The 23887-nt window shown below is 48.5% G+C and overlaps 1 protein-coding gene across 3 annotated transcripts in view; it reads right to left on the minus strand.

Annotated features, from left to right (window-relative positions):
• The window catches only part of rbbp8 (retinoblastoma binding protein 8), a 243628-nt gene that overhangs the window by 60584 nt on the left and 159157 nt on the right, over positions 1-23887 (minus strand). For all 3 annotated transcript variants that reach the window (XM_072467446.1, XM_072467444.1, XM_072467445.1), the window contains exons 7-10: positions 23677-23855; positions 23134-23241; positions 12945-13045; positions 2825-2949 (exon numbers count right to left, since the gene is read on the minus strand). In XM_072467446.1, the coding sequence (XP_072323547.1) occupies positions 2825-2949; positions 12945-13045; positions 23134-23241; positions 23677-23855 (513 nt within the window). The remainder of the gene's footprint in view (positions 1-2824; positions 2950-12944; positions 13046-23133; positions 23242-23676; positions 23856-23887) is intronic.

The raw sequence follows: 23887 nt of genomic DNA on the forward strand, positions 1-23887 counted from the left end.
TTGGATGTCTCCGCATCTGTTCCATCGCTTTGCCAACTTGAGACGGCAAAGTTATTAGACATTGAACTGAGATCATCACATTGCATCTGGAAACGCCTGACACCTATCTGGCTGAGGGCAGAGCACATATGTGAAGAGGCTCATAGCATGCGGACCCTGTGATGAGACAGGCGGCACGTGGAGTTTCAGAGTTTCTTGTGTAGATATCAAGTTTTCAGGACAGGATAACAGGAACACAGCTCATCAGAACAAGATGCCATGGAAAGCATGCAATGAGTGGGAGTTCTTTTTTTTTTTAAATTAAGGGGCAATCTAGCGTGGCCAATCTACCTACTCCGCACATCTTTGGGCTGTGAGGTAAGACCCACACAGACAAGGGGAGAATGTGCAAACTCCACACGAACAGTGACCTGGGGCCAGAATCGAACCTGGGTCCTCAGCACCATGAGGCAGTAGTGCTAACCACTGTGCTACCATGCCACCTAGTGAGAGTTCTTTAACAGAGGTAAATGTTATGTACAAGTCTTTAACACCTGCAACTACATCTTCTTCACTTTCCTTACCCTATGTGTAGATGCTCCCCTGATATCAACAGCAGAGATGGAGTCAGCCTGCTGACTGTTCTGTCCTGTTGGCTGTGATGGCCTTTGCGGATGTGTGCTGGAGGGCCAAGAACTGGGTGGCCCCGGCCCACTTTTGGGGTCCTGTTGTGGGTCGGTTGCATTCTCCTTGGCCGGTGGAGCTGGAGCTGATGGGGTCACAGAAAGAGGGGATTTGAATTGGGCAAACACTCCCAGAGTCACCTGGGTGGATAGACCTGGTATGTCAAGGTGCTGGTCCTCCTTCCTATGGGTGCCCGAGGTCCACTGGTTGACTCTTGGTAAGAGGTGGCAGCTGGAATGAACTGGAGATGCCGCAACCCTTCTAGCACTGATACTGATGAGTGCCACAATGGCTACAGAGATCGAGTGCAGCTCCGATAGCAGTGCAGGACCGATGTCCTGGACCAATATTTTCATGGTGACGCCAACTTGCCAATGTTGACCTCGCTGCATTGGCATGCCAGCGCTATCCTCCATTGTGTGTTCATCCCTACCTGACATTCCGTTGAATGTTGTTGAAGCTCTATGAACTGATTTAGGGAAGAGTCTGTAGGCACATCATCTGACTAGGGCTCAGCTGATCCCTGACTTCCAGAAGTCCTCAGAGTGCTGGCAACCTGGGATGTCCCCGCCTTAGCCTGCTGTGATCAAACAGTGTGCTGTGGTGACCATATAGTGACCCGAGGCTACTCTAGAATTAGGTCTCATCGCGGTATCTCTTCGCTGGTGGAGGGCATGGGTGAGCACTGTGATGGGTCTTCAACGTGGATCCTCTCAGATTCCTTATCCAAAGTCTCCTTGGGGCTGGAGTCAATGGCTTGGCTCCTCCTTGATCTTGGCAGCTTGCAAGAGGTGCCTCCGAAAGAAACAAGGAGAGATAACTACTACATGGCTAGGCACTATAAAACAGGAAAAATAACGCGGTGAAAGTCTGATGGAGTTTGGTAGTGCTGGTCCCTCAATTAGTTGAGTGCCACAATCTTGCCAGCACCGTCTACATCCTCGCTGGCCAGTTGGATGACTCTAATCTCAAAGTCAGAGTGAACCCTGATCTCTGCGACTCCTCTGGCGGTATGGGACCTCTCTTTTTTATTGCAAGCCAATTTGTCCAGCATGAAGACAGATGGAGTATGAGGAAGATGCGAGCGAGCGTAGATGGCAAGGATGCCTGGCATGTGTGGGTGTCGAGTGGAGCCCTGGACTGGATAAGGATGGAAGCTCCAGAGGAGATGAGGCCAGATGTAGATTTGAGGGTGTGTGAGAGTGAATGGTGATGTCCCTTGAGCCGACAGCGAGTGAAATCCTTGTGAATGTGTGATGGGTTTGTAAGTGTGAGTTGAGAGTGATGAGATGGGTGACTTACCCTGGTGGGACAGGGAAGTTCATTTATTCTCTTCCTGCCCTGGGTGACTGACCTCTTTTGCAGTCCGTTGGTGCTGACCACCACCTCCTAAACCGGGTACTGGGTTTGTCAACTTGCTTGCAGTTCTGCGTCCAGAGCAGGGGTAAAGTATATTGTGATGGGTTTGCACTGCATCCAGCAGACACACCAGTGAGGCATGGCTAAATTTGGGTGCGCCTTTGGATGCCATTTATTTTCGACAGCTTTCGTAAACTCAGAGTGCGAGTACTGTGCAGGGGAACCTTTTAAATATGGTGCCCGGGGGACCTTAGAAGTCACAGCAAGATGGGCGAATCAGAGCCCATCCACCAGCAATATGGTGTGATCCCGGTGGATTATTGATCACCTAAGCTGGGAGTATGCAATATGGTGCAACATATCACCACTGCGGTTGATGGGTGCCATACCGATTTCAGAGAGAATCCAGCCAATAGTGTATTGCTAAAGTACATCGGTTCTTACTTGTTGATCAACATATACCTATTGGTTTACATAACTAATAAAAAATTATGGATCTTGAAACTTCAATTAGGATTGGAGTCTGAAAAGTAGGGAATACTCATGAAGATCTAAGCATCCAAACTAGAGAAATGTTCTTATTTGCATTGTTGAGAAAGTGCTTTTCTTTCATTTTTGATTTGCAACACAAATCCTTCTTGCCATGCCTCAGCTGATTATGTTGCTCAAATACTGAAGTTGCCAGAAATATTGTGCTAGGTTTGAAAGATGTAGCCTTATGCTTCTGAATCATATTTGTACATTATACCACTCAAAAAATCTAAGGAAAATAATAATACTGTAGAATTAACGTGCAACATACCCAGGGCCACTGTCTTTCAAATGTTCTGAATTTGATGCCGGATTGTCATCTTTCTTCACCTTATTATGTGGAATTTGCGCAGTCGTTGTGAGGGCCCTTTGTGAATTCAGAAGACTTGGTGAGTCCTTTAGCAGAAAAAGAGCATTATTTCAAAAGGAGAAACATTTTTGAAGATAACACTTTCCCAGCAACTAGAAAACAGTTCTTTAGATTGCATTTTGTTAGTAGAGGTGTGCAAATTTAAATAACAACAAACCTTTCATTTCAAATGGAGTTTACAATTTAAAAATAATGAAATTGCATGAAGCTTGTACAGGATCCTGGCCTGGGCCGGGATTCTCTGAGCCTCCGCGCCGAAATCACGCACGGTGCGGGGGCGGAGAATGGGGCCTCAGACCTGCCATCTGGTTAGATGGCAGGACACGATTCTCCGGCGACGGTTGGGGGCTGTAGAAAGAGGCCCCCGCGGCAATTCTCCACGGTTGACCGGCTGAGTTCCCACCGGCGTGGTTCACGAATGGTTCCACCCAGCGGGAGCTCGGACACGCAGCTGCGTTGGCCGTCCTGGTGGGGGGGCCTCCATGATGGCCAGGCCTGTGATGGGCTAACGATCGGCGGGCGCGCGCGATCCGGGGGGGGGCCTACCTTCTTCCGCGCCAGCCCGCTGTGTGGCTCCGCCATGTTGCGCGGGCCAGGTGCGGAAGCGGCCACCGCGTGCATGTGCGGACCCTGACCGGCAGTGCAGGGCCGCAAATCGGCGCCGGAGCTGCGTGCAGTACTCCGGCGCCGTGCTGGCCTCCTGTGGGCTTCAGAATCGCTGGGCCAAGTAGCCCATTGACGCCGGCATGAAACACTCCGGTGTTTACGCCGGCGTCAACACTTAGCCGCGTTTTTGCAGAATCCCTGCCCTGGTCTTAGAATATCGTGCAAATTTCTGGGGCCGGATTTTCCCGGAGGGAGGTTGGAGACGAAATTGGCTGCCAAGTTACATGGCTGGAAGTCCCGTTTTCATTTCCATCTTTGCCCATTTTCCAGAGGTTAGGAGAAGGAATGTTCCTGGGAACAGGCTCGCTCCTATTAAGGACTTAATTTACATAATTTGGGCTCATTAAGAGGCCATTTCTAGCAAGTTTTTAAATTTTCAATGAAGTGGCCCAATGTTCACTGGATGTCTGGTGTCACATCAGCTGCATGGAGGCCAGGACATGTCATGGAGGTGGAAAGAGTTTTAAAAAATGTTTGTACTTGGGTTTCAGTGTTCATCCGCAGAAATAAAGGACATTGGGGAGGAGGTGCAGCAGCCTACACAGGAAGGGCAAAGCAGTGCAGGGCATCAAGAGGCCAAAGAGAAAGGGCACGAAGCAGGAGAGACTACCCTGAGCACAGGCACTACTAGCAGAGGCAGAGACACCTATTGATGACTGCGGACTAGTGGTGAAGGTCCATGTAGGCATATGGTCACAGACATCTGTGCCCTCATCAGTTGTCGACCTCTGCGATATCTCACAGGGGCGGCACACCAGTGCATCGCCAAAATAACAGCTGCCCTCTTTATCGTTGCTAGACAACACATCGGAATCACAACCAATGGGGCATCAGGGCAAAGGGGACTGGGTGTGGTGCCTGGAGCTGTCAGGTGGTGCCTTGTAAAATATTTAGGCAGAGGAAGATGATCCTAAAGAGAGGAGTCATTGTTGTGTGACGAGGTGGTTTCCTCCTAACTTTGGGAAGAGGACCTTTCTCCTGAGTGCAAGCTCCCATGTGCCATTTTGGATCCATGTAGTGCAATGGCAGGCTTTGGCACAAACTCTCTGCCTTGGGGAAAAACAACAGTGAAGTCTGCCCTGGGTGTCTAAAACCTGCCTCCTAACCTGACTAGCTCTCATTGAACAGGAAACCCATCTCCATCCAAGACTTGCCTGTGGGAAAATCCCAAAACAGTCAGGTTCCCAACTGAAGCAGGATTCTGACATAAAAACAAACACTGCTCCCAATGGGAAAATCCAGCCCCCAGGTTAGCATTCTATAGAAAGGTCAAGTAATATGGAGATAGTGCAGGAAGGTAGAGTTGAGTTGGGGAGATCAGCCATGATCTTGAAGCATGTTGGAACATGCTCACAGGATTAAATGCCCTCCTGCCCAGTTTTCTTTTGTTCTTATGGCAAAGAAGCACTGGGGAAGTTCAACAAATTATTTATAAGGCTGGTACCAGAACTGAGCGACTACAGCTGTCAGTAAAGATTGTACAGGATGGGGCTATTTTCTTTAGAAAAAAGACTTAGATGACCTGATGAGAAATGTTTCAGATTCTGAATGGATTGGATAGATGGTTAGAAGAGAACAGTTCTACTGTGCCGGAAGCCAAGTTTAAAAAAAAAATAATTTAGAGTACCCAATCATTGAATCCCGCCCCCTGCCGAATTCTCCGGCACCGGGGATTTGGCGGGGGCGGGAATCGCGCTGCTTCGGTCGGCGGCCATTGGCAGTGGCCATCCCGGCGTTTCTTCGGCCTGCGATGGGCCGAGTGGCCACCCGTTTCTTTTGCCGGTCGCACCAGCGTAAATTAGAGTAGGTCCTTACCAGCGGGACCTGGCGGCGTGGGCAGCCTCTGGGGTTCTCGAGGGGGCGTGGGGGGATCTGGCCCCGGGAGGTGCTCCCACGTTGGCCTGGCCCGCGATCGGGGCCCACCGATCCGCGAGCGGGCCTGTTCCATGGGGGCACTCTATTCTTACGCAACTCTGCGCATGTGCTGGGATGACGGCAGCATACGCTGGCGCTCCTGCAAATGCACCAACTCGCGCCGGCCAGCCGTCGGCACCAATTGGCGTGGCGCCAAGCCCCTTCCCCGCCGGCCGGCACGGCGCAAACCACTCCGGGGCCGGCCTAGCCCCTGAAGATGCGGAGGATTCACGCCACTCCTTCCCGCTGGAGTTGCCCGCCCTGCCGATTACGGCAGAATCTCGCCCCATAAGTATAAAGTAATTATTAATAAGTAGGGAGAATGAGAAATTGCTTGGTTCACAGAATTTACAATGCAGAAGGAGGCCATTCGGTCCATCAAGTCTGCACCGGCCTTTGGAAAGAGCACCCTACCTAAGCCCACACCTCCACCCTATCCCCACACTTCCACCCTATCCCCGTTCATTGATTTGGAACTTGCTACTACACGGAGTCATGACGTGGAGATGCTGCCGTTGGATTGGGGTGAGCACGGTAAGAAGTCTTACAACATCAGGTTAAAGTCCAACAGGTTTGTTTCGAATCACTGGCTTTCGGAGCGCAGCTCCTTCCTCGGGTGAATGAAGAGGTAGGTTCCAGAAACATATATATAGACAAAGTCAATGATGCAAGACGATAGTTTGAATGAGAGTCTTTGCAGGTAATTAAATCTTTGCAGGTCCAGGCGGAGCGACTGGAGAGAGTAATAATCACAGGTTAAAGAGGTATGAATTGTCTCAAGCCAGGACAGGTGGTAGGATTTCGCAAGCCCAGGCCAGATGGTGGGGGGTGAATGTAATGCGACATGAATCCAAGGTCCCAGTTGAGGCCGTACTCATGAGTGCGGAACTTGGCTATCAGTTTCTGCTCAGTGATTCTGCGTTGTCGTGCGTCCTGAAGGCCGCCTTTGAGAACGCTTATCTGAAGATCAGAGGCTGAATGCCCTTGACTGCTGAAGTGTTCCCCGACTCCAGTAAGTAGTTGAGGTAATAGCTCAGGGGCGGGATTCTCTGAGCCTCCGCGCCAAAATCGCGACCGAGAAACGATTCTCCGGCGACCGGAGAATCGGCGCAAGTCGCGCGCAGTCGACACACCGCTGGCCGTTGAAAGATGTCCCCGCGGCGATTCTCCGCCGTCGACCGGCCGAGTTCCCGCCTGCGTGGTTCCCCGTATGGTTTCACCCATACGCCGGCGTCAACACTTTGCCGCGATTTTGGAGAACCCCAGCTCAGATGCTTTCAAGAGGAAACTAGACAAGTGTATGACAGAAAAGTGAATAGAAAGATATTCTGAAAGACTAAAAGGAGCTAGATGGAATGGGAGGAGATTCATGAAGAGCAGCATTTCCTCTAATTTATTTTCGGAATGCACATGTGATTTATTTAAGTCTGCATCCCCTTTAAAATTGTTGCACGGCCATACACCCAGAGTAACTTAAAGGGCCAACTTGCACACAACCTGTGCAGAGATTTGCACAGTTGCTGCAAGGTTTACAGGGAAGCTTTATGGGGAGTAAGAGCAGTAGTACAGAGCAGCGTGGCTGAAGGGCATGTTTCTGTGCTGTATAATCTACCTAATTCTTCTGCACTGTATATTCTATGTAATGCTAAGCAAATAATAGTGATGTTTTATGTATTGAAAGGCAGAAGTAAAACACACTGCTTCTTACTCTGTTCCGCGTGATACTTAAACAGCATTCCTGGCAAGGTTATGTTACTGTGAAAACAGTAGTTGTCATTACATGGACACTTGTTTACACTGAAACATTTGAGAATCCAGAAGATCAGCAGTTATGCTGTCAAATCCAGTTTCCATGTCTTGGAAAACTTTTACAATAAAGCAGGTCACTGATTCTGCTGGCAGGATAAGGTAGCCAGGGTTAAGCACCCACCGAATACTAATATAGAGGCTAACCTCCTGGAATTTGATTCAAACAGCAGCAGTTTAAAAACGGAATTATGTATGCATATTTCCAATTTCCCAATACTTAACCTTGAATATACAAACAACATATATTTAGTTGGAGTTAAAACTGTATCAAGACAAATAATACTGATTAATAGTGTAACAAAAGCCTTTCCTCCAAGTGACAAGAACACAAGAACTAGGAGTAGGAGCAGGCAATTCAGACCCTCGAGCATACTCTGTCATTCATTAACAAGCATGGTTGATTTAATTTCAGCCTCATCCCCACCATCCCATAACCCTTCATCCCGCTACTAATTAAAACCCTGGGCGGGATTCCCCGACCCCCCGCCGGGTCGGAGGATCGCCGGGGCTGGCGTGAATCCCGCCCCCGCCGGTTGCCGAATTCTCCGGCACCGGATATTCGGCGGAGGAGGGAATCGCGCCGCGCCGGTTGGCGGGCCCCCCCCCGGCGATTCTCCGGCCTGTGATGGGCTGAAGTCCCGCTGCTGGAATGCCTGGCCCGCCGGCGAGAATCAAACCACCTCTCTCACCGGCTGGACAAGGTGGCGCGGGAGGGCTCCGGGGTCCTGGGGGTGGGCGCGGGGCGATCTGGCCCCGGGGGGGGTGCCCCCACGGTGGCCTGGCCCGCGATCGGGGCCCACCGATCCGCGGGCGGGCCTGAGCTGTGGGGGCACTCTTTTCCTTCCGCCTTCGCCATGGTCTCCACTATGGCGGAGGAGACCCCCTCCACTGCGCATGCGCGGGGATGCCATGAGCGGCCGCTGACGTTCCCGCGCATGCGCCGCACGGCTAAGTAATTTCCGCGCCAGCTGGCGGGGCACCAAAGGCCTTTCCCGCCAGCTGGCGGGGCGGAAATCAGTCCGGCGCGGGCCTAGCCCCTCAAGGTGAGGGCTTGGCCCCTTAAGATGCGGAGAATTCCGCACCTTTGGGGCGGCGCGATGCCGGACTGATTTGCGCCATTTTTGGCGCCGGTCGGCGGCCATCACACTGATTGCGGAGAATCCCGTCCCCTATCTATTGCCTTGTAATGACTTAGACCAGGCCTTTGAGATTGGCCAATTAGAATATGAGTTCCCTGATTAGTGACGCAATCAGGGAACCCCTTTCTCTGTATATAACAGGGTGTCAGATCCTCTGCACTCCCAGGATAGACAGCAAGCTGAATGCAACTGGTTGTCCTGCTGTTGGTTTTGTATATAAAAGGAATTCTGGTGAAGGGACTTCTGCCTCCGTGGACTTATTACATTCCTCCTTAAGTTTGTTTATTGTTCTGACATCCGCTGCACTCTGGGGTAGAGAATTTAACAGATTCATGATCCTTTGAGTGAAGTAATTCCTCCTCATTTCGGTTTTAAATCTGACAATACTTAGCCTAAAACTATGACCTCTCGTTCTAGAATGTCCAACAAGGGGAAACATCTGCTCTATGGCTACCCTGCCAACCCCCTTAGCATCTTGTATACCTCAATTAAATCTCCTCTCATACTTCTAAACTCCAGAGAGTATAGGCCTAAACTGTTCAATCGCTCTTCATAAGACAAGTTCTTCATCCCTGGAATCAATCTAATGTACCTTTTTGGAACTGCCTCGAATGCATTTACATCGTTCTTCAAGTAAGGGGATCAAAACTGTGTGCAGTACTCCAGATGCTGTCCATCAAGGCCCTATTCATTTGCAACAGCACTTCTCTACTTTTATTCTGTATTCCATTTGCAATGAATGCCAAAATTCCATTTCTCTTCTTTATTATCTGCTGTACTGGCATAATAACATTCTGTGATTCATACACGAGGACACCCAGAGCCCTTTTGCACTAAAGCATTTTGAAGTTACTCTCCATTTAAATAATAAATTGCCTTTTTATTCCTCCAACCAAAATGGATAACTACATATTTATCCATGTTAAATTCCATCTGCCAAATCTTGGCCTATTCACCTAACCTATCTATATCCATTTGGAAATTTCTTAATTCCTCATTGCAACTAGTTTTCCAACCTATTTCAGCATCATCTGCAAATTTGGCTATCGTACATTCTATCCCTGCACCCAAATAATTCATATAGATGGACCAAACCTTGTGGCACACCACTAGTTACAGCTTGCCAACCAGAAAAAGACCATTAATTCCCACTCTCTGCTTTGTGTTGGATAACCAACAATGATTAAATCCTTAGTTCCATACTAACACTGTAATTTATTATATTTGTCATAGTATGAAGTTTTAATTAAGATATGGCAAAAAAATTATTTGAGTTTTATGTTCTAATTTAATGTGGGGCTGCCAACATAGTATCTTGCTTCATTAAAAAACGTTTTTTATGGGAAAGCATGTTAATATCCAAATATTATTACAATAAGAGGCAGATTTATTTATTGAAGTGAGTTAACGGCAAGAATCAGACTCAAGAGATCCCTCCATTGTGTTCTAATCATGGATTTTGACTCATAACTCCCATAACGAGAAGACAACCTTTGTATCTGTGATTTCCCAGTTCCAGTTCCCAACACCATCTATCTTAAAGCTTTGCGGAAGTATATTTCAGTGCAATATTTTGTGCCAAACTGAATGTTTGCATGTTGCTGAAACAGACATACTTTCAAAGTGTTGACAGTTCTACAACTTTGTGCAGAACTCAAAGCAGAGGTTTAAATGCAGAGGGAGAATATAAAGATGGTAGAGAGAGATGTGATGGAGGGGGGAATAGAGAGAACAGGAAAGGTGGGGAGGGGTGGAGGGGGGGGGGAGAATCAGAGCATAAACGAACATGCACAAGAAAGATACCGTAGGCATGATTTAATTCCATCCTCGAGATTGGGCAGCGAGGCAGAGGGTGTGGAGGTGGTTAAACGAGGGGGAAGGCAGGAAACGGGGTGCCCGTCATACCTTCCCAACTCCTTAGTATTCAGTCAGGGGGAGGGAAAGCCAACAAAAGCCTTCTTGCCCGGAGGTCAATCCACTTAAAGGTCTCGCCCCCGCACTGCTGTTGACCATACACCATGTGGATTTGCTCAGTAAAAGCTAGCAGGCTTAGCAGCCCTCTGATGTGGGAATCAGACATTGTGGCAGAGGGAGAATATAAAGATGGTAGAGAGAGATGTAATGGAGGGGGGAATAGAGAGAACAGGAAAGGTGGGGGAGGGGGGGGGGGGGAGAATCAGTGCGTATAAGTGTAAGAGAGCACAAACGAACATGCATAAGAAAGATACCGTAGGCATGATTTAATTCCATCCTCACCCCACCACCTCCCCGCAGCAGCAAGCCCCTGCCCAGGGCCTGCTTGACTGGACTCAGTGAAGCTCGCTTCCATTCCGCAGCCTCTTTTTGCTGAAAATGATTGGCTGAAGGACCGGCAGTGGTTACCGCTACCAGTGGCGCTGCTGGGACTGAAGAGCTGTCGGCCCTTCAACTGGCCATTGCTTTGTGCCAGGGCTTCCAATAAAGGCTGTGTTAGGATTGCCACCAATTTTCCTAGTGGACGCAGACACCACGACAGCCTTTAAATTCAGCTCAGTATGTGCACAAATGGAGCGGGAGAGATTGGAAGCACATAGACATTGAGGTGAAATGTACTGTGGAGGAAATAAATTGTGACCTTACGTGGAAATACATAGAATTTTTTTTTAAATGGGCTTGACATCTCATTGTTTCACATGTCACAATATACTCTTTGAACTGGCAGTGGAAGACATGAGTAATATCCCAACAATTCAGGAGAGTCAGGGGGCAGAGTTGAATATGGTAGCCATCACAAAGGAGAAAGTGCTAGAGAAACTAAGAGGTCTAAAAATTGATAAATCTCCAGGCCCTGATGGGCTACATCCTAGAGTTCTAAAGGAGATAGCTGAAGAAAAAGTGGAGGCGTTAGTTATGATCTTACAAAAGTCACTGGAGTCAGGGAAAGTCCCAGAGGATTGGAAAATCGCTGTTGTAACCCCCCCCTGTTCAAGAAGGGAACAAGAAAAAAGATGGAAAATTATAGGCCAATTAGCCTAACCTCGGTTGTTGGCAAGATTCTAGAATCCATCGTTAAGGATGAGATTTCTAAATTCTTGGAAGTGCAAGGTCGGATTAGGACAAGTCAGCATGGATTTAGTAAAGGGAGGTCGTGCCTGACAAACCTGTTCAAGTTCTTTGAAGAGATAACAAATAGGTTAGACCAAGGAGAGCCAATGGATGTTATCTATCTTGACTTCCAAAAGGCCTTTGATAAGGTGCCTCATGGGAGACTGCTGAGTAAAATAAGGGCCCATGGAATTCGAGACAAGGTACTAACATGGATTGATGATTGGCTGTCAGGCAGAAGGCAGAGAGTTGGGATAAAAGGTTCTTTTTCGGAATGGCAACCGGTGACGAGTGGTGTCCCGCAGGGGTCAGTGTTGGGGCCACAGCTGTTCTCTTTATATATTAACGATCTAGATGACGGGACTGGGGGCATTCTGGCTAAGTTTGCCGATGATACAAAGATAGGTGGAGGGGCAGGTAGTATTGAGGAGGTGGGGAGGCTGCAGAAAGATTTAGACAGTTTAGGAGAGTGGTCCAAGAAATGGCTGATGAAATTCAACGTGGGCAAGTGCGAGGTCTTGCACTTTGGGGAAAAAAGAATAGAGGCATGGACTATTTTCTAAACGGTGACAAAATTCATAATGCTGAAGTGCAAAGGGACTTGGGAGTCCTAGTCCAGGATTCTCTAAAGGTAAACTTGCAGGTTGAGTCCGTAATTAAGAAAACAAATGCAATGTTGTCATTTATCACAAGAGGCTTGGAATATAAAAGCAGGGATGTACTGCTGAAGTTTTATAAAGCATTAGTTAGGCCCCATTTAGAATACTGTGCGCAATTTTGGGCCCCACACCTCAGGAAGGACATACTGGCACTGGAGCGGGTCCAGCGGAGATTCACACAGATGATCCCAGGAATGGGAGGCCTAACATACGATGAACGTCTGATGATCCTGGGATTATATTCATTGGAGTTTAGGAGGTTGAGGGGAGATCTAATAGAAACTTACAAGATAATGAATGGCTTAGATAGGGTGGATGTAGGGAAGTTGTTTCCATTAGCAGGGTAGACTAGGACCTGGGGGCACAGCCTTAGAATAAAAGGGAGTCACTTTAGAACAGAGATGAGGAGAAATTTCTTCAGCCAGAGAGTGGTGGGTCTGTGGAATTCATGACCACAGAGGGCGGTGGAGGCTGGGACGTTGAGTGTCTTTAAGATAGAAGTTGATAAATTCTTGATTTCTCGAGGAATTAAGGGCTATGGAGAGAGAGCGGGTAAATGGAGTTGAAATCAGCCATGATTGAATGGTGGAGTGGACTCGATGGGCCGAATGGCCTTACTTCCGCTCCTATGTCTTCTGGTCTTATAGATTAGCTTGCAATAAATGATCAATCACAAATTGGTATTTTCAGTTAATAAATCCTGGTTTAAAATATTTGTTTGAACAGCAGATGTTGCATTGAAGTACTTACACATTCCTCATGAATTCCAAGTCCTAAAGTTTCTGCTACAACAGCAGCTAGGTTAATGTTATTTTTCTCGGAGGATAAATATTCTTTGAGCTCCTGAGTGGCTAAAGGCAAAAAGAGAAACAAATAAGGCAATGCAATAAAGCAGTTTGTTGTTTCTAAAACATGTACAACTGGATCAAAGTATTAGTATACATGTCTGCATACACGTTACAAAGCAAAGAAATTACCTGCAAACCTTGCTTTAAAATTTCATCCAATAGTTGGGCAGCACGATAGCACAAGTGGCTAGCACTGTGGCTTCACAGCGCCAGGGTCCCAGGTTTGATTCCCTGCTGGGTCACTGTCTGTGCGGAGTCTGCACGTTCTCCCAGTGTCTGCGTGGGTTTCCTCCGGGTACTCCGGTTTCCTTCCGCAGTCCAAAGACGTGCAGGTTAGGTGGATTGGCCATGCTAAATCGCCCTTATTGTCCAAAAAGGTTAGGAGGGGTTATTGGGATAGGGTGGAAGTGAGGGCTTAAGTGGGTCGGTGCAGACTCGACAGGCCGAATGGCCTCCTTCTGCACTGTATGTTCTATAAAAAAAGTTAAGTTTATCATGGCAAGAACTTCACAGTCTCGGGATCCTCCATTCCCGCGGACGGCGCACCACTGCAGCAAGGGTTCATTCATAGGGAAACCCCGCTGGCAACAGTGGGACCAGAAAGTCCCACCGCCGGTCAATGGTGGGACCTCTCATCCCCCGCCATTTCCCCCCCCTCCCCCCCCTCTGTGAACCCTCTGTGAAACATGTGGCAGGATGTGCGGAAAGTCCTGCCACACATATATTATTTTTCTTGAATAAACGTTACTTTCCTTTGTCAAATGAATATCAGATTTTATAGGAATGCCTTATTCACTCGCGCTTCATATTTATTTGCAATTACACCAGCATTGAAGTTATTGTGGTTTTACTGACCATTTGGTTTTATCTGTTTTTGAAATATGGTAAATGAAGATAAGCCAGCCTTTATTAATCTTCCCTAGGCCTCTTAAATGGCATATACAAGATGGAATTATCTAAACCAAAAGCAAATTACTGTAGGTGCTATAAATTTGAAATAAAAACAGAAGATGCTGGAAAACCTCAGTAGGTCTGGCAGCATCTGTGGAGTCATAGAGGTCTACAGCACAGACAAGGTCCATCACATCTGCGGCAGTTAAAAACAACTACCTAAGTATTCTAATCCAATTTTCCAGTACTTGGGCCACAGACTTGTATGCCTTGGCATCACAAGTGCACATCTAAATACTTCTTAAATGTTATGAGGGTCTCTGCCTCCATCACCCATTCGGGCCGAGTTCTCGACTCCCACCACCCTCTGGATGAAAAAGGTTGTGCCTCATGTCCCCTCTACACCTCCTGCCTTTATCGTAAATCTATGCCCCCTGGTAATTGATCCTTCTACCACTGGGAAAAGTTTCTTCCTGTCTACTGTATCTATGCCCCTCAATTTTATACATCTCAATCATGTCGTCCCCCCCCCCCCCTTCTCCTCCTCTCCCCCCCTCAGTCTCCTCTGCTCCACGGAAAACAACCCCAGTGTATCCAATGTAATAATAATAATCATCTACCTTCATAACTAAAATTTCTAGTCCAAGTAACATCCTGATAAATCTCCTCTGCACCCTTTCCAGTGCTATCACATCCCTCCCATGAGGTGGATTCCAGAACTGCTGTCAGCCTGTATATTGTAGCACCAATTTATTAATTCAATTTGGCATTTTAGGACTTGGATTCATAGCCAGATCTCAAGTCCAGTGTTATATAAACATTAGTTTATTATATCAATGAGGTAGTTAGATTATGTTCATAAAATTACAATGGTGTGTTCAAGGTCATATGTTATGCACAAAATAATATTATTGTACACTTCTTACAGTGTCTATTTTTCAGGGTGATCAAGAAAATTGCTCTGAAAGGTGATCAACCTAAACATGAAGGGCTGGATTCTCCCAAAATGGGGCTATGTCCCCACGCCGTTGCACTCCCCAGTTTCCTGCAAAAAAGAAAAGGCGATACACTTACCTTCTGGAGGCTAGCAGGGACCCGGGGAGCTTAACGCAGCTTTGACTGCGGATACGGGGTTCGTGGACTCGGACCAACACCAACAATCTGCCCCCCCCCCCCCACGAAGATCCTTCCGGCCTGATCGCTGGCGCGGCGCACATGAGGCCCCCCCAGTGCCCGATTTCCCAGCCCCCTACCAGGACGGCCACGGCCTGAGTCAACAGCCGCCGCGCGAGAGTACTGACCGGCCATACCACATTAGTTCCACGCCGTTGGGAACTCGGACAGTCAAGACCGGAGTATCGCTGAGCGGGCCCCTGTCAATGGCCACCCAGTCGCGAGGCGTAACTTGTGGATCCGCGATTCTTTGGGGCCTGGAAAATCGCCAGAGCGGCGCCGGGCCCGATTCGGCCAGGAACACGATTTTGGCGTGGGGCTGCGGAGAATCCAGCCCGAACTCTTCTCTCTATAAATGCTGCCTGACTTGCTGAGTATTTCGGGCATTTTCTATTTTTATTGAAGTATTACAATGAAAACGACCCAATCTGTTTTGTATATCACAAAAGACAGAATGCCACCAATGCCAACAGCATAACTACAGCATGATATCACTGGGTACAAGTGAAAAGTAATTGATGAAACCAACACTACACCAAGACTCTGGGGTGAATCAGGAATTTTGCAGCACAGGCGGTGATCATTCAGTTCATTGTGTCTGTTAAGGTTTGTTTAAACAGACATGCACACCAGGTCCAATTTTCTCGTACATTCCCAACAGCCCTTTAAAGCACCCTTTGCCAGTATTTATCTACTTGCTGTTTAAAAGCTATTTACGGATTCTGCTTCCAGTACTGTTTCTGGGAGAGTATGTGTTTACACCTTCCAATGTCACTATGAGGCATTCCATTGTAATGTAGGTGTATTTTAATACAGTAATTCATCACTAGGATTTCAAGGTAAATTGACCCTTACAGTGACCAGCCTTTTATATTTGTTCACATTTCTTGCAGTGCATTTCCAATAGAGAAAGCACCATAATGCAGTGAAACAATATTACTAAATGACCAGTCAGCCTGTGCTGTCATCTTTCATACTGTGATTTAAATGACTGGCTGATGAAAACAAATCACCACTTGCTCCCTTGCACTGATTGGTAGGCACTGTTTTTTTGAATTTTGTACTTTAATAAAAGTAAAAGCAAAACACTGCAGATGTGAACACATACTCTCCCAGAACAGTACTGGAAGCAGAATCCGTAATAGCTTTTAAACAGCAATAGATAAAAATAGAAAGTGCCAACCCGCTATGCCCGACGTGATCTGGATCATGCCTTCGCTGGCCATGATCCAGGTGAGAATATTTAAGTGAGTCATGAAACTGATTTAATATGCACAGTCTGTTCAATGCTGCAGTCTCCTGGCATTCACAGGTGAAGCCGGATTCCAGAGCACATTAGGTAGTACTGGACTCCAAAAACGGAAACTGGACGTGATGGCCACGGTGAGGGGCTCGGAGGCCATTGGAGCACCTGGGTGGTCAGGGACAGGGTCGTGCCAGGGTGTTAGGTTGGCAGTGCTCGGCTGCCAGGGTCAGTGCACAGATGCCATTTTGGCACTGGCAGGTTGTCAAGGAGTAGTGACCAAGTGCCAGGTTGGCACTGCCACGAAATGGGACCAGAGGGGTGCCATGCCCTTGAAAAGTGGGGCGAAGAGGGAGTTGAAAGGTGTGGGGTGAAGGGGAGCCTTAAAGATGGGGGGTCCTCAGCAACCCCACAGCCTTTTAGTGATGAGGGGGAGGTTGCACCTCGAGGGTTGAGTGTTCCCCATGTCTCCAGGGGGTTCGCGATGTCTGTGGGTGGGGATTGTGGGGGACCCTCAACCTAACTGTTTGGTGCTGTTAGGTCATTTGGGCATTCTGAATTCTCCCTCAGTGTACCCGAACAGGTGCCGGAATGTGGCGACTAGGGCTTTTCACTGTAACTCCACTGCAGTGTTAATGAATGCCTACTTGTGACAATAAAGATTATTATTATAGCTTTGAGATCTGGGCACCCTTCAAAAATGGCACCCCGATCTCTTAGGGGTCGATCTTGCTGGTGTCTTTAGCTCCCCACTATTGAAAAATATTCTAAGTGTGGGATACTTTAGTGAGATTCTCCTCAAGCAGCAAAAAAATGATTTGGTGTGGGTGAATACCGATCAAGATCGCGCTCAAAGACCCAGTGGGGATCAACCGGGAAACCCACCCAAAATAACACGTAGGGCTGGATTCTTCCACCCCGCCCGCTGCAAGAACGCTACGGGCGAGAGGCGGACAATGGAGAACTCCATTGACTTAAGGCGGGATTCTCCGGTCGCCGGGCAGAAACAGCCGGAGAATCCCGCCTTTCGTCGTTTTTTGGGTGAATCCTTAATCTCTGGAATAAGTGGCGCGCTGCTTTTAAATGCATCCCCTGTAGTTGTTCCAAGTCCAGTCAGGGAATGTCTCCCAGGAAGACAGCACCAAGGTTTTCAGAGGGTGCCCTTCCCAAACTCCTCAATGGTGTGGATGCGGAGGCGTGCCATCCTCTACTAACATCCCGGAAGAAGTCCATCAACCAAGTACATCAGCCCAGCCTGGGAGGCAGTAGCCACAACAGTGAGTGCCAGCTTTATGCATAAGAGGATGGGGCAACAGTGTCAGAAGATCAATTACCTTCTCCGTGAAGTCAGGGTAAGTTTGCCTCCTAATGTATACCCCTGAAACCCTTCACACCTCCATAACGATCTCTCACTCAGCCACCTCAAATTCCCTTGCAGGTCAGTCAGAACAGCAGTTCTCACGATGCCCTCACTTGCACACACACAACATACCCCCACCCCCGATAATCTGCTCCTCACATCCCCACTCATGCCAGACTTTATCACCACCTGACCTCAGTAAGAAGTCTTACAACACCAGGTTAAAGTCCAACAGGTTTGTTTCGAATCACTACCTTTTGGAGCACTGCTCCTTCCTCAGGTGAATGGAGAGGTATGTTCCAGAAACATACATACAAAGTCAAAGATGTCTATATATATATATTTCTGGAACATACCTTTTCATTCACCCGAGGAAGGAGCAGTGCTCCGAAAGCTAGTGATTCGAAACAAACCTGTTGGACTTTAACCTGATGTTGTAAGACTTCTTACCGTACTCACCACAGTCCAACACCGGCATCTCCACATCATGACCACCTGACCTGGCAGGGCTCCCCCGACTACACTCTCCCCATCTATCGCATTGCAGAATAAACCTGAGCACAACTGGCTTGAGTGGACACAGTCTGGCAGAGTTTTGCCTGAACCGAAAACCCTAACCCTCTTTGAGGAGAGAACCTTGAGTTGACAGTCAAGGAGCAGGACCACACCTACGCAGAGGGCGAATTGGGTGTGTAGTAGTCAAAAGTGAGAACCGTCAAGATATGCAGCCATGGTGCAAGTCTCACATGAGTTAACTTTCTCCCATCATTTATTCCCACTGATGGACTAATGCCATCTCACTTCCCTTGCAGGTCAGTCGTAAAAGCAGCCTGGACCATCATCGCACCCTCTGGACATCAAAGACCCGAGCAGCACAGAGGGAGACAATCCGGAGACAAGCTTTGTTGAAACGTTACAGCTGTATTCTGCACCCTCTACCAGCGCAGATAATTAGTTAGCAGGCTTCTGGGTCACTCACTGGTGAGCATCTCACAGCTGAAGATGTACAGCTGTTATAAATCCCGCTGGCATGGGCAATCAAATTCTGGGTTGGGGGCTGGGAGGGGTGGGAGCGTGAGAAAGAGTCCCGAAGGGAGGGCTTGCTATTGATATTCTAAAGAATTAAAATCAGGGGCGTCATTCTCCGACCCCCCGCCGGGTCGGAGAATGGCCGTTGGCCGCCGTGAATCCCGCCCCCGCCGAAGTCTCCGGTACCGGAGAATGGGCGGGGGCGGGAATCGGGCCGCGCCGGTTGGCGGGACCCCCCGCTCAATTCTCCAGCCCGGATGGGCCGAAGTCCCGCCCAGAAATTGCCTGTCCCGCCGGCGTAAATCAAAGCTGGTATTTACCGGCGGGACCAGGCGGCGTGGGCGGGCTCCAGGGTCCTGGGGGGGGCGCGGGGCGATCTGACCCCGGGGGTGCCCCCACGGTGGCCTGGCCCGCGATCGGGGCCCACCGATCCGCGGGCGGGCCTGTGCCGCGGGGGCACTCTTTCCCTTCCGCCGTGGCCTCCACCATGGCGGAGACGAAAGAGACTCTCCCCACCGCGTATGCGCGGGAATCTGTCGGCGGCCGCTGACGCTCCCGCGCATGCGCCGCATTTCCATGCCAGCTGGCGGGGCAACAAACGCCATTTCCGCCAGCTGGCGGGGTGGAAATCCCTCCGCCGCCGGCCTAGCCCCTCAATGTTGGGGCTCGGCCCCCAACGATGCGGAGCATTCCGCACCTTTGGGCCGGTGCGATGCCCGTCTGATTGGCGCCGTTTTTGGCGCCAGTTGCCGGATATCGCGCCGTTGGGGGAGAATTTCGGCCGAGGTTCCCGACCTTAAGCGGCGGATTTCTCATTTCGTAATTGCATCTCGCTGGAGAGAATCGAGTTACCCAATTCTTGCCGAATTTTCTGCCCCTGTTGCCGCTCTCACTGGTGGCTAATGCAGAATCAAAATCACCCCAACATTTCAAGTCCAATATGACTCCTTTTTGGAACTCCTTCTGTTCCTTTCTTCCCAGAGAGTAGCCTACTTGTTGGATAGCTGTGGGCATTTTCGATGCTTGGTTTCAAATGCTAATGGGTTTCATCCCAGCAGGTGCTAGATTATATGCCAAGGGCAGGTTCCCCATATATAAGTGTAAATTTTGGGGTTGAGGAGCCAGCCTCCATTTAGCCTGCTCGCCCCATTTTTATTTTTCCAGCGAGGGCTCTTCAATTGGAATGAGATGGAATTTCCATTTATCTCCATGCGCAGATCCCACCTCAGAGCTACTGAAAATCGGAAGCCGAAAGCTCTGCACACCAACAGGAGCAGTGGTCGCTACTAGTGCTGTAAATAGGCCAAGGATTTGGTGCCCAACAATGGACCCAGATATTTCAGCAGGTCCGGGATCCACGGGAGAGGGCAGAGGCAAGGTGGACATAGTGAGGCACAACTGTTTGAGGGCAAAGGTATTATTGACACAGTGAGCCTAGCAAGGAACCATCCCTACCCATCAATGAACAGCAGGGTTCAACCTGCTGGACTACTCACTGGACTTGGGCCTCTGCCGCCGCTCATTAAATCGAGAACGAGGCCCTTAATTGGACCTTAATAAATGGTATGGAGAATTTGATTGGAAGGGGAGAGGTTTATTTTGCCCAAGGAATGTAAAATATTTTCCGTTGATATTGCATTGAATCGAAGAATTGCACACTGCATAATGGTTGATGGGTGGAGGACATTTGGGGGCATATAGGGTGCATGGGCTGGTATGATGGAGGGGTGGGGGTGAGGTTTCTGTGGCTTTTAAGCACTGCTGGGAGCTGGGATACTGTGTTGGTTAACTGAGACAGTACTCTAACTGGCCTGCCTCTGCACCCACACTGTTCAAACACTTCAGTGTGACTCACAAACTGCACTGTGAATCTGACCACAGTATAAAGTCACACATGGGTCAGTGTGTAGTTTTTGAGCTGTAAAAATGTGCAGGTAGAGTTTTCCCAAGCCCAGAATAAGATTCAGTTTTGACTAAAAAAGCACAGGCCTAGGGATGATCCACTAAGCTACAGGCCAAACAGCATAAATCAGTGATTGCAGAAAACAATCTTGAAAAGGGGATACGGTAATGCCTGGACAGGTATGGGTTGGTCGCAGGAGGAGTCAGTTTGCAGTAGTTGTGTGAAGCACCTCTTGTCTGACACATTTATTAGCATCCTATGAGAAAATACTTGTTGACAATGGAAATTCTGTAAATTTGATCTATTTCATTTCAGCAAGGCTTTGTAACATAAGTAATTTGGCCACAAGGCATGAAAACATGGAATAGGAGGCGAACGTATGAGATGAACTGACAATTGAGAAAGCCCAGGATGGTGGAGGATGGAGCTGCATCAACACGATAAGGAGACACTAGCAAGCACAAAAGGGTACAATTCTGGGACCATTGCTGTTTACAGCCTATTTAATTGATTTGGACCTAGGGACAGAAATAAAGACGTGCAGCGGGCAGTAGGCCAGCCAAATACAAAAAGTGATCTGGTTGATGGGTAGCAAATAGCATTTTCTGTGGACAAATGCAAGAAAACGACACCAAGGAAGGAAACTAGAAGCAATATAAACAAAATGGCTCAAGGCTACCAGATCATGGGTATTTGGAGTATACGTCACTCAAACTAAGGTGTAATGTGAAGAAGCAGTGATATCTTGGGATGTATAACCAAACAGAAAAATAAACTCCAGAATGTAAAACTGAGTCTCCAGTAGGCATTGGTACAATTCTATAGTAAGTGCATAGAAAATATAGGTCAGGATTTTGCAGCCGAATGGTGGGCGCAAGACTCAAACAACGAGAATCTCGACGGTGAGATCTTCTTTATTGCTTTTCTCCACCACTCACCGGTGACTTAATGAGGTTCTGCCCTTCCTTATCCATAAATTTAAACATAACTAGAGGGTTTCCCCACCGTATTGTGGGGAAATTCCCCCCCTTGCTGACATGACACCGGGTGAATGAGGTTTACAACAGGTTTTTAAAGATGTGAAACAGGCAAAGGTAACCCGCAGGGGGGCACACAGGTATGTATAGCCCTGGAAGGAGGGTTGGAATAGGACACGGGGGTGGGATGGGCTGGCGGGGAGATCCCATAATCCATGTTTTAGGGGTGTGGAGGTCCCTCCTTGCATGTGCGCACAGGGAGGGAGTCTCTGTGTACGTTGTCCAGGGGGGGGTAGTTTGTATCTTTTTTTTTTAAATTGGAGATCGGGGCGCTCAATACAAGTGGCACCCCAAACTCTGGATTCCCGATATTACCGGACTTTTCCAGGCGAGCTTCATGCTGGTTTTCTCGCTTCAGCCAGCACTTGGTGCAAAAATGGGAAAATTCTGCCCAATGTTTGTCTAATCATATTAGATGTAGGATCTTTAGTCAGCAAACTAGCAAGTTTTTAACCCATTAATCTGGATTGGATTTGAACCGCGGAATCAAAGAGAATGTGCAGTTCAGATCTCCTGGGGCTTCAGAATTTCAAATTTGAGTTACACATTACATTGCAATTATTTCTCATGGGGGAGGGGAAATTGAAACATAGCCCATGGGGCGGGATTTTCTGATCCCCCCCCGTTGGGCTGGAGAATCGGCGGGGGGCGGTGTGAATCCCGCCCTGCTGCTGGATTCATCGGCGCCGGTTTTTCGGCAGGGGGCGGGAATCGCGTCGCGCGGGCAGTTGGCCTTGGCCCCCCCCCGGCGATTCTCCGCCCTGCGATGAGCTGACCCGTTTCGGCCAGTCCCGCCGGCGTAAATCAGGTCAGTACCGGCGGGACTGGCTCTGCGGAGTCCTCGGGGGGGATCTGGCCCGGGGGGGGGGGGTGGGGGGGGGGGGGGGGCCACGGTGGCCTGGCCTGGCATGCGATCGGGACCCACCGATCCACGGGCTGGCCTGTGCCGTGAGGGCACTCTTTCGCTCCGCACCGGCCGCTGTAACGGTCCGCCATGGCCGGTGTGAAGAAGAACGCCTCTGCGCATGCGCTGGGATGACACCAGTACATGCTGGCACTCCCGCGCATGCACCAACTCGCGCTGGCCAGCGGAGGCCTTTTGGCACCGGTTGGTGCGGGGCCAAGCCCTTCGGCACCAGCTGGCATCGCGCGAACCCTGCCGGCGCCGGCCTAGCCCCTGAAGGTGTGGAGGGTTCTGCACCTTCCGGGCGGCCCGACGCCGGAGTGGTTCACGCCACTCCTTGGCGCCGGTACGGTCCGCCCCATGCTATATTTGTCAACTATTTCTGGTAGTTGCAGTATTAAATAGCAAATTGTATATTAATGGTCAGTCCATTTGTTAAGATAAACAAGGATTATTATTTTCAGAGCTACCAAAATAATTTACAACTCAGCTGCCACTCTACACGTGTCAAATTAATTTGCTTACTCATATGAGCAGGTTTTCAAACTTACTCTTTATTTGGGGCTGTTCAAGATCACAGGAGTCTGGAACTAGGATTTCTTCATTCTGTGTAGGTTGGGTTATTCCAGAGAAACGTGCCAACAAAATTTTACATGTCTCTACACAATAACAAAACATCAGTTATACAAATAAACATTATAGAACCCATAGTTCAGAACAGCTATTAGAGAATAAAGTAGGACTATGATTGAAAATATTTCCTCAAACATACCAGAGGTACTTATTTGGTAAAGCTGAATCTTAAGAATTTTTAGTCAGAAGATACAGATAGACATTTCTGAATCACGAGTACTGATTCAGAATCACATTCCTCTCTAGGTACAGTACTCAGTGCATTTCACTCCATCAATGCACATTACCCACCTGCTACAATGTCTTACAGGTACAATTGATAAAAAAAACCTCAACATTTATTTGCCTGGATAAATTATCAACATAATTTTAAAATGGAGGAAACTTCTAGTAATAATTGAAGATTATACTAAGTTTTAAGATATTGAATAATGTTAATGAATCACAAATCTTATCAATACCATCATCAGACTGCGGCCCTGAAGGGTTTGCATGAACATGCTCTGCATAGCGAATATGCCGATTTTCCTTCTTCCTTCGCATTCTGCTAACTACAGAGGTGGATAGAGATAAAACTGGAGAATCCGGGATTATTCCATCATCATGATCTGCTGCTCCTGTCGCTTCAGGCTGTTGTTCTCTAACACCATAGAAATCAAAATCAGACAGGCC

The sequence above is a fragment of the Scyliorhinus torazame genome, chromosome 11 (assembly GCF_047496885.1).
Source record: "Scyliorhinus torazame isolate Kashiwa2021f chromosome 11, sScyTor2.1, whole genome shotgun sequence".
NCBI classification, from domain to species: domain Eukaryota; kingdom Metazoa; phylum Chordata; class Chondrichthyes; order Carcharhiniformes; family Scyliorhinidae; genus Scyliorhinus; species Scyliorhinus torazame.